Consider the following 11,972-nt stretch of genomic DNA (forward strand, 5'->3'; position numbering starts at 1 on the left):
ACTGTTGATAGAAAATGACAAAAATCATAATCAGTAATAGCATTGTGTATCCTCACTTATCCGCGAGCTTTGTCCTATTGGCTACATTTATGAGAGGTGGAGACCACTGAATAACAGTTAAAATGGAAGTGTAATGATCAGGAGATCACATAAGATGAGGTTTAAGCAGACAAGGCAGCTCATGCTTTTACTTGTAGCGTACAATATGCTGAGTTAGGAAAACCACAGGTTCAAGGCCTTCCTGAACCACAATATGATAGTTATGTAAGTAAATAAATAGATAAATAAATAAAGGTGGATACAAATGTATTACATTCCTTGTTATTTCTGACACAGATTATTTGTGTTTTATTGTGTATTAAATTGTTTCAGTTTGATTCACAAAGATGTCTTCATGTTTCTCGAGCCCCTAATTCTTTGAGTTCTCCTACTTAGGTAGTAACATAGTTAGGGTTTCCATGCTGGAAAGAAACACCATGACCAAAGAGCAGGTTGGGATGGAAAGGGTTTATTAGGCTTACACTTAGCATTGCTGTTCATCACTGAAGGCAGACAGGAGAGGAACACAAAACAGGGAAGAATCCCAGAAGCAGGAGCTGATACAGAGGCCATGGATGAGAGCTGCTTACTGGCTTGCTTAGCCTGTCTTGCTCAGCCCACCTTTTTATAAAACACAGGATAAGCAGCCCAAGGATGGCACCACAAACCACAGACTGGGCCTACCCCCACTGATGAATAAATAAGAAAATGCCTTACAGCTGAATTTTAATGACACATTTCCTCAGCTGAGGATCCTTCCTCTGATGGCTCCAGTGTATGTCAAATTGATGCACAAAACTATCCAGTAGAGGGTACAATAATTTCTGTTATTTTCATATTAATGCTTTTACATTAACATGTTAATTATATATAGCTGGATTTCTTAATAACTGTAAAAACCAATTTTTTTTCACAAACTGAAGCACTTGGCCTGATACATCTGGCATATATTTTCTTGTGTGTGTTCAATTTATTGTAGATGTCAAATGCACAGATGGAGTTTATTTACAACATTTAAATAATTACTCAGAAGAATACAATATATAAAGATATAAAATGGTGATTAAAATAATAAAACCACTTTTATAAAATAACTATTCTGTAAATGACACTATATTTATTACATTATGTCATTTTAATATGATAGAAATCCCAGTGCTGTTTTATTAGATATATTTCTATTAATTGACTAATACTGTGTGTTTTTGTGTGTGGATGTGCAGCATTTATTTGGCTACAAACAAAAATTACTGTAAATGGAGACTGAACTTTTATTTCCTAGCTGCCCATACCTCAATAATCACACTGAAACTATATTAATTACAACATTGTTTGGCCAATGGCTCAGGTATATTTCTAGACAGCTCTTACAACTTAAATTAATACATTTCTATTAATCTATGTATTGCCACGTGGCTGTGGCATTACCTTATTTCATACATGCCTTTTTCCTCATTGGATGACTCCTCACTTTCTTTTTCTATGCATTCAGTTTAGCTTTCAGATGTAGTTATAGTAACAAAGTCTTAAAGAGACAGTAAAAGTAATATTTGCATATTCTATGTTAATAAGGCTTATATTTCTTACTCTCTTACTTTTTAATATTTATTATCTTTACTTCTTTAATCTATGACTTTCTGTACCCTTTAATATTATCTTAATGTCTCTTTAAAACCCTTGTTATTTTTTAAAACATCTTTTCTATCAGTTCCTATACCCATTTTCTTTTTTTCTTAAGCCTACATGCATTTTTTAAACGTATTATGACTCATTTGTTCAACTATGTTCATAGCAGCATTATTTGTAATAGCCAGAACCTGGAAACAACCTAGATGCCCTTCAATGGAAGAATGGATAAAGAAAGTGTAGAATACATACATATTAGAGTACTACTCAGCGGTAAAAAACAATGACATCTTGAATTTTGCATGCGAATGGATGGAAATAGAAAACACTATCCTGAGTGAGGTAACCCAGACCCAAAAAGATGAACATGGTATGTACTCACTCATAAGTGGTTTCTAGCCATAAATAAAGGACATTGAGCTTATAATTCGTGATCCTAGAGAAGCTAAATAAGAAGGTGAACCCAAAGAAAAACATACAGTTATCCTCCTGGATATTGGAAGTAGATAAGATTGGCAGGCAAAAATTGGGAACCTGGGGGTGGGGATGGGATAGGGGTAAGGGGAGACGGGGAGAGAAAAGTGAGAAGGGGAGGATGGGGAGAGCTTGGGGAAATGGGATAGTTGGGATGGAGGAAGGGTGGATATGGGAGCAGGGAAGTATATATCTTCTTTAAGGGAGCCATCTTAGGGTTGGCAAGAGACTTGACTCTAGAGGGGCTCCCGGGTGTCCATGGAGATGTCCCCAGCTAGGTCCTTGGACAGCTGAGGAGAGGGAGCCTGAAATGGCCCGATCCTATAGCCATACTAATGAATATCTTGTATATCACCATAGAACCTTCATCTGGCGATGGATGGAGATAGAGACAGAGACCCTCATTGAAGCACTGGACTGAGCTTCCAAGGTCCAAATGAGGAGTAGAAGGAGGGAGAACATGAGCAAGGAAGTCAGGACCGCGAGGGAACCACCCACCCACTGAGACAGTGGGGCTGGTCTAATTGGAGCTCAACAAGGCCAGCTGGACTGGGACTGAAAAAGCATATCAAACCAGACTCTCTGAACGTGGCTGACAATGAGGGCTGACTGAGAAGCCATGGACAATGGCACTGGGTTTTGATCCTTCTGTATGTACTGGCTTTATTAGATCCTAGCCTGTTTGGATGCCTACCTTCCTAGACCTGGATGGAGCGGGGAGGACCTTGGACTTCCCACAGGGCAGGGAACCCTGACTGCTCTTTGGACTTTTGGACTGGAGAGGGAGAGAAAGGGGGCTAGGGGGAGGGGGAGGGAAATTGGAGGTGGGGAGGAGGCAGAAATTTTTAATAAAAAAAAAACGAGACAGTAAAAGTAATATTTGCATATTCCATGTTAATAAGGCTTATATTTCTTACTCTATTACTTTTTAATATTTATTATCTTTACTTCTTTAATCTATGAGCTTCTGTACACTTTTATATTACCTTAATGTCTCTTTAAAAACCTTGTTTAATTATTTTAAAACATTTTTTTATCACTGCCTATACCCATTCTCTTTTTTTCTTAAGCCTACATGCATTTTTTAAACATGACTCATCTAGAGGTTTATTTTTGTCCAAATCTTTCTAAATTGTGTATCTATACTTCTTTATTTTTTTTTGATCGCTGCTTTAAGCTGTTTCGCATACATGGCTAGGACCAGACGTGCTGCTTGGTTACTGTCAACATTTATTTATTTAATTATTTCATGTATGCATATATGGGACTATTTGTTGATGTTAGAGCAAATCTCATGGGAGTGGTAACTCTTCTTCCACCATGTAGATTTTAGGAGATTTAAATCTGGTTTGTCAGGATTTTTTTTTTTGCCTACAGAGCTACCTCACTGGCCTCCATTGCCCTTCTTGAAATACACATTACATACAAGAAATGTCATTGAAATAATTGTTAAAATTTAAGTAAAATTTAAATTCTTAGAAACTATATAGGAATCAGAGGTCATTTTATAGTTTAATTGTATAGTTTTTCAAAGAATCCGTAAGTTGTTTCTCTTTTTATAATATGACTGTGGGCAGGTAAAGTCTGTAGACTAAACATGACTTATAAAATAGTCCTGAGAAAGAATGAGGAAGGGATCAGAAAGAATGCAAGAACTGTGAAATGTAATCGTTTAGGCCTGGCATAGTTAATGCAATCATAGTACCAAAGCTTCCTATCCTGGGTACCACACAAGAAAATCATCAATAGTCAATCAAAGATAAGAGAATACCTATGTACTGTTACATCTCCTTGATGAACTGTGAGCTACTTATGATTCTGGGACAGTGCCAGGCATTTTCTTCAGTTGAGACCACCTACTGAAGAGATCATAGTACCCCAGGGATAGTTGCAAACAATGGACACTTATATAGTTATGGATCACAAAGCTAAACAAAAATATATGAATGTTGGAAGTCACTAATCCTTTCAAATAATGCCACTCCCTGGTGACCAAGCCTCCAAATCTATGAGTTTGTTCTTATTCAAATCATCACTTTTATTAACAGCTTGAATGTTAATAGTTTAAGAAAAAGGCTTTAATGGTGTGATGAAGAATGAGGAAATATCAACCTAATCATCTACCAATAGATGGATAAAGAATTGTGAATTTATACACAGTAGAGTTTTATTTAGCCACAAAAAGAACAAAATATTGTTTTCATAAAAGCTGATACAACTAAAGCTCATCATGCTGTGTGAAAGTAACCAGATTCTGGGAGACAAACAGATTTTTTTAATCTAAATTTTAAAAAAAGACATAAAATTAGAAGTAATACTATTTGGGGTGAGGAAGGGTACCAAAGGGGAGCAGGGAGGAGGGTCAGAGAGGGCAGTGTGGGATGAGTAGGATGGAAGTTCATGGTGTTTGTGGACAAAAGCTTTCACACTAAAAAGTAGGATCTTCCACAATGAATACAAGCTAATAAAGTGGTTAAAATGAAAATACAAAGGGATTAAATGAAGCTGAAGTTTATTTGCTAAGTGAATTGAAAACACTAAGCAAATAAACACTGCAGTCCATGTCATCATTTCCTTGTCCCAAACCGCTCAACTTTGGAAGTTCTCTTATGATAATGCAACTATACTTAAGTAATAAAAATACACTTACCTTCCAAAGAAGAAAAGAAAAAAAGAAAGTCACTTCTATGGTTTGTGTGGCTGAGGAACAGGGATAATAAGTGTAGAAGAGATATAAGAGGTCAAGGACTGTATTAGATATAATCAGCTTATCACTGATACTGTCAAAGAACAAAATTAATTAAAATATGGTGACAAAATTGTTGAGAGTTAAATCTATAAACATACTAGAGATACTTTTTTTCCGAAAAAGAATCTAGAATCTGTACATATGTACACATCAAAGTCTGTGGCCCTATATGACCAATGCTTATCTGTAGTCATATGATTTTGAGAAAACATGATACAGGTATTTTGGGGTTTGTTAGGTAATTTATGATATAAAAACCTCTAACTTATTAGAATATATGTATAGGTTTAAGAACCATTGGTATGATATGAAGAAGTTCTGATTTTCAGATCTGTTTAGAAATCAACTAGATTTCAAGTTATTCTCAGCATGTATAATATAGTTTATCCAGCAAATGACACTACAGAAAATGATAAATAATATGAGTTATAATGAATACCATATTATCAAATGCAGATAATATTTATCTAATAGGCATTGACAGTTATGTTATTTCATTATATATTATAATATCATGATCATTCAAATAATCTGTGAACTGATAAAAGTATATTCAAATATTATAAACAGATTGTTCTTTTAGCTAAGGAACAAAATGTAAAAAAAATCCTAAATTCATATGAATAATAAGCCTTGAAAACAGTCAAACATTATATCAATAAGAGGCAGCTATCATGATGATATAGATCTGTTTAGAATTTTGATTTCTAGCAATTTTCACAAATAACTTCAATCAGTTCTTTTACAAAGATAGAATTAAGATTGATGTATGATGTTATTTTAAAAGGTGGCAAAATTGATAAAAAATTCAAAGAGTATTTTGTTACTAACAATCTAATTAAAGTACCTTGCACAACTTTGGAAACACACATAATGTGCGAAAACATGTCATTATTTTTCAACTTTATCATCATCTTCTACTATTCAATATATGTAAGTACATTGTGCAGACTATTGCTCATTCTAACTGGTAAAACTATGAGTATTACAATTTTGAATATATTCTTATAATGGTTATTTTCATACCCATATACTAATTACAAGTTATAAAGTACAGAAACAAGTTATCTTATGAATCAATTTCCATTAAAATTTGTGTAAAATGGTATGTATACAATAAATTTTCTAATAATGTAAGATGTCTAAAATTTATTCAAAAACTCACATGTGACTTATCAGCTTCTTTATGGCATTCTTAATATCTCTATTTCTCAGGGTATATATGGCTGGATTCAGGAGAGGTGTGATGACTGAGTAAAATACAGCAAGAAACTTATCCACCCATGTAATGTTGACTGGCCACAGATAGATGAAAATGACAGGACAAAAGAACAGCACAACTACTATGATATGGGAGGTACAGGTAGACAGTGCCTTTGATGAACCATCTTTAGAGTGGAGCTGAACAGTTAATAGAAGGTAAGTATAAGATATCAGAAAGAGAATGAAACAAGCTGTTGCTATAACACCACTCTCAGCATTCATCACAATTTCCAGAGTATCAGTATTCATGCAGACTAATTTCATCACTAAAGGAATATCACAGAAAAAGCTGTCTATCACTCTAGGTCCACAGAAAGGTAGCTCCAAAATCAGAATCAGTTGACTAATGCCATGCACGAATCCAGTGATCCATGATATTAAAACAAGCCAGATGCACTTCTGTCTGTCCATGATGGTGGTGTAGTGGAGTGGCCTGCAGATGGCCACATAGCGGTCATAGGCCATTGTTACAAGAAGCACCATCTCTCCTCCAACAAAGAAATGCACAAAGAGGATCTGACTCATGCAGCCCCCAAAAGAAATGGTTTTATTTTCTTTTACAAGGTCTGCAATCAGTTTGGGGGTAGTAACTGAGGATAGGCAGAAGTCAGTAAACGAGAGATTGGCTAACAGAAAGTACATGGGAGAATGGAGGTGATGATCAGTGATGATTAATATCACCACGAAGAGGTTGCCTACCACAGTCATCAGGTAGAGGGTGGAAAATGGCAACAGGAGAAAAATCTGCAGTTCCCTTGAGTTACAAAGTCCCTGCAAAATAAACTCGGACACCATAGAGTGGTTTGCTTCTCCCATTTACTACACTGTACTCCAACTGTGCTCCAACGGGTTGAGTGGGACAGAGCCTAAGAATTCCTGAAATAGAAACAATATCTTAATGTTCAGAGTAAAGTAAGAAGGAAAGAACACAAATTATATCCTAGCATTGCATTAAGTCATATTTAAATAGTTGTTTTTGTATATTCTTTCTAATAGAGAAATTTTCCTAAATGTAAGAAAAGCTTTCCACATCTGAAAGTTAATATGTATAGGTATGTAAATGAGTATATCGTTTAAAAATATCACTAGCAAATATTCCTCTCACATTTCCCAATTGTTAAATCTACACTTCTGCCATGGAATCAGAAGTTACTTTATTCAATTAATATCTGAGCCATATTTAAAGCCTCTTTACTGTCAAAATACTAGAATGAGAAACCACTGAAATATTTTAAACATAAACACAAAATTCTCAGGCACAAGACTTATTTTGACTTTGTCTGAAGACACAGAATTGAATATAGTCTATTAAAATTTGTGAGAAAAAAATGGTTCATCAAATAATTTGACAATCCACATGCTAAAGACCTGTGTTTAGCATTATATCTTTCTTGAATTTGGACTTACTCATTGGACGGTATCTCTGAACAGTCATGTATTACTAGGACTAAAGGATTTTGCTTTCAACTCTAAGTGATGAGATTTCATACAATATTTTGTTCATGTAAACTTCTTTCTGTGTTTCTCTACCTATTTCATTTCAATTTTCTTTTTTTTTTTTTTTTTTTTTTTTTGGTTTTTCGAGACAGGGTTTCTCTGTGGTTTTGGAGCCTGTCCTGGAACTAGTTCTTGTAGACCAGGCTGGTCTCGAACTCACAGAGATCCGGCTGCCTCTGCTGGGATTAAAGGCGTGCGCCACCACCGCCTGGCTATTTCTTCAATTTTCTAAACTTTTTTCATTCCTTGACACTTTCCCTTTATCTATTTCTCATAAATTTTCTTTCTTAATTTTTATGTCTATACTTTTACATACTACTTTTAGATTTGAAATTTGAAGGTTAAAACATTAACTAGTTAGGATATATTTTGTGATTTCCCTGTTAAGTACTTGAAACAATATATGTTAGTAACAATAACGTTTATTGATTTCCTGTGTCAATCAGTTCTATACAGTAGTAAAACTATAGTACCAAATGAGGTATCTCTGATTCACAATTTCCCAATATCAGTTCTAGATTATGAAATAAATAGTAAAATTTCAATTTTGTGATGTCTAAGAAAATTAATAACATTTGTAAAACAAGAAACATTTTTATTTAATTACAAATAACAAAAGTGAAAATAATCAACTGAAATAGTAAAAATGATCAGGATTACATAAAGTTAATTTTATTTTGTTGAGAATTGGACATACTTAACTCTTTGAATATCATTGGTGTTTTCACATACTTTTTTTAATTTGGTGAATTCTTAGTATATAATGATTCCTTTAATCTGTGTCATTGTAATTTCTAACAACTACTTTGCTAATGTATTGCCTATATCTTGAAAAATCAGAGTCTAAAATGTAAATGGTAATCAGATAACATTAGAATCAGTTTAGTTTCCTCAGCACAAAGTTTTTCTGTGTTGAGAGACTTGGAACTTTTAAGATTATCCTAAGAGACCATTAGGTGTAAACATATAAAACTGCTTTATGATTCCCAATGTTGTAAGAACTAGTTGGAAAGGAAAGCTACAAAATTTCATCAAGCACAACAGTTAAAAATGACAAATGCAAGACTCATGTAAACTCATGAAGGATTTAACAGATGTCCTACTAAAACAAACAAACAAGCAAACAAACCTTAAATGAGTAGTTGTGATGAAAACTGAATGTACAACAGTCATTTGCCAGGTACTCATGCTATCTGAATCAGTTTGTAACACAAATCTTCCCTTTTGGATGATAGTTCATCTAATTTTCCCTGGAATACTCTTACATCATTTTTTCCTGTTATGGCCAAGGTTGGTAAATTTTTTTCACCTCAGTGTGGTTTATATACACTGACAAAAGTCATGTTTGCCTTGGAAAGTTTCCCATTCTGCGCATTAAATAGGACCATGAAATTGGAAAGCTTCCATATTCTTTGGGGATCCCTAGCCTCTAACTTATCTTGAATCGACTCTAAGAGCTAGATGATAAAGAAAAGATTTTCTTTAATTTTAGAAATATTTTGTAAATATGAATTAATATTTTGTTTGTGTTATGACAACTTACAATTCAAAAGGTGAATCACTTGGGACATTGAGATGCAATAGCAGTTAAAGTCACTTGTTGCAGAGCCTGATGATGAATTAATCATACAGATCATCAGGATGGAGGGTTAGAAGCCAATCCCTCAGCTGTCTCTTAATCTCCACACACATGCTGTTGCATGTGTGAAAGTACCTATATAGGCATGCCAGAGGAGCAGTGAGAGGCAAATGAAGTTCAAGATATTTGTCTTCTGATGGACCAATCTCTTTTAAGCAAGCAAGACCATGCAGCTGCAGACCCTGGAATGCCTCTCGCTTCTTCTCTCTCTCTCTCTCTCTCTCTCTCTCTCTCTCTCTCTCTCTCTCTCTCTCTCTCTCTTTTATCTGTTTACTGCAGCTTTCTTTATCTGGTGTCTAGCATAACATGAGTAGATGTGGAGAGATCTCCATTGCCTATAAAATAATGTGTTTGTCTCTTGGAAGCATTCTGTTGTACTGGGCATTTTAACCTGGGGATTGTCAAGAAGATGAGTCCTCCCTAATCTGTACTGTCTAATTTGATAATAATAATGATATCTTATATAGAATTTTGATGAATAAAAATTATTACAATGATAAGTTTCATAGCCATGTCTGTGTGTCTCACCTAAGGAGCTATATGATTGTAGCTCAAGTTAATGACTAACAATTGAGTCCCAGTAGCCCAGGTGGTCTAAATTCTTTTAACTTTAATGTTGGGAGATGTTTCCACAGGTCTATATATCTCCTATTGATTTCTGCTTACAAATAAAAATTTAATTTACTCTAGTGGAGTCACGTTGAGTACACGAACCATATCTAAGGGAGGCCCAATGACTGGTAGTAGATGGCAAACAAAAAATGAACTGAAGTGTATTTGTAAAGACTTTTTTCTCATATTGCTCTGTCTGGATAATTTTTGTCTTACTGGATTTTGCTTGTAAAATCTTGGTCCTGATTTTGTGTTCTTCTATGCATTTATGTGTTTCTTTTTACATTTCTTTTATGGTGTTTTATATTTGGTTTCTTTATTTTTCTTGGTGTATTTGTCTGTTTTTCTAAGGAGAGGAAAAGAAAGGAGTGAATAGTGTATTGGTTGGTATGTGAGTAGGCTCTGGGAGTTGTTTGGGTGGGAAAAATCATGATTAGAATAAAAGGCATGATAAAAATTCAAAAGAAAGAAAAAAACTAGCAAGCAAACAACCAAATATTTCATCCCTTTGATTTCTTTGTGCATTCTGTTTAGATCTTTCTTTCCAGTTCTTTGTTAAGGCTATCATCAACTTTTATTCTTTCAAGTATATTTCATTTCTACTTTTAGGAAAATAATTATAATTCTCAGTAGTGTAGGCAAAAATCACTTTCAAGTTTATTTTAGTTGAACAAATGCTTTTGTCATATGATAGGGCATCTCTTGGGTATATTCCCAAGGATGGTATTGCTGGGTCCAGGGGTAGGTTGATTCCAAATTTTCTGAGAAACCGCCACACTGATTTCCAAAGTGGTTGCACAAGTTTGCATTCCCACCAGCAATGGATGAGGGTACCCCTTTCTCCACAACCTCTTCAGCAAAGGCTATCCTTGGTGTTTTTGATTTTAGCCATTATGACAGGTGTAAGATGATATCTCAAAGTTGTTTTGATTTGCATTTCTCTGATCGCTAAGGAGGTTGAGCATGACCTTAAGTATCTTTTGGCCATTTGAACTTCTTCTGTTGAGAATTCTCTGTTCAGTTCAGTGCCCCATTTTTTAATTGGGTTAATTATCATTTTAAAGTCTAGTTTCTTGAGTTCTTTATATATTTTGGAGATCAGACGTTTGTCTGTTGCGGGGTTGGTGAAGATCTTCTCCCAGTCAGTAGGCTGCCTTTTTGTCTTAGTGACAGTGTCCTTTGCTTTACAGAAGCTTCTCAGTTTCAGGAGGTCCCATTTATTCAATGTTGCCCTTAATGTCTGTGCTGCTGGGGTTATACATAGGAAGCGATCTCCTGTGCCCATATGTTGTAGGGTACTTCCCATTTTCTCTTCTATCAAGTTCAGTGTGTTCAGATTGATATTGAGGTCTTTGATCCATTTGGACTCGAGTTTTGTGCATGGTGATAGATATGGGTCTATTTTCATTCTTCTACAGGTTGACATCCAGTTGTGCCAGCACCATTTGTTGAAGATGCTTTCTTTCTTCCATTGTATACTTTTAGCTCCTTTATCGAAAATGAGGTGTTCATAGGTTTGTGGGTCTAACCAGACTTCCTTGGTTAGAGTTACCCCAAGATATTTTATGCTGTTTGTGGCTATTGTGAAAGGTGATGATTCTCTTATTTCCCTCTCTGCTTCCATATCCTTTTTGTATAAGAGGGCAACTGATTTTTTGGAGTTGATCTTGTATCCTGCCACATTACTAAAGGTGTTTATCAGCTGTAGGAGTTCTTTGGTGGAGTTTTTGGGGTCGCTTAAGTACACTATCATATTATCTGCAAATAACGCAAGTTTAACTTCTTCCTTTCAATTTCGAATCCCCTTTATCCCCTTATGTTGTCTTATTGCTATTGCTAAGACTTCAAGAACTATATTGAAGAGGTATGGAGAGAGTGGACAGCCTTGGCGTGTTCCTGATTTTAGTGGGATGGCTTTAAGTTTCTCTCCGTTTAATTTGATGTTCGCTTTCGTCTTGCTGTAAATAGCTTTAATTATATTTAGGTATGACCCTTGTATCCCTAATCTCTCCAAGACTTTTATCATAAAGGGATATTGAATTTTGTCAAATGCTTTTTCAGCATCTAATGAAA

At 34.9% G+C, this 11,972-nt stretch overlaps 1 protein-coding gene across 1 annotated transcript; it reads right to left on the reverse strand.

Moving 5' to 3' along the window:
• Positions 1–6,049: 6,049 nt before the first annotated feature.
• LOC130881797 (olfactory receptor 4K3-like) lies at positions 6,050–6,967 on the reverse strand. Its single transcript, XM_057781578.1, has one exon. The coding sequence runs from the start codon at positions 6,965–6,967 to the stop codon at positions 6,050–6,052; it is 918 nt and encodes a 305-aa protein (XP_057637561.1).
• Between the last annotated feature and the right edge of the window lie 5,005 nt (positions 6,968–11,972).

Source organism: Chionomys nivalis, chromosome 9 (genome assembly GCF_950005125.1).
Source record: "Chionomys nivalis chromosome 9, mChiNiv1.1, whole genome shotgun sequence".
NCBI classification, from domain to species: Eukaryota; Metazoa; Chordata; class Mammalia; order Rodentia; family Cricetidae; genus Chionomys; species Chionomys nivalis.

Bases quoted from the DNA above. Each gene is read 5' to 3' on its own strand.
- LOC130881797 (XM_057781578.1), bottom strand. From the start codon at position 6,967: ATGGGAGAAGCAAACCACTCTATGGTGTCCGAGTTTATTTTGCAGGGA.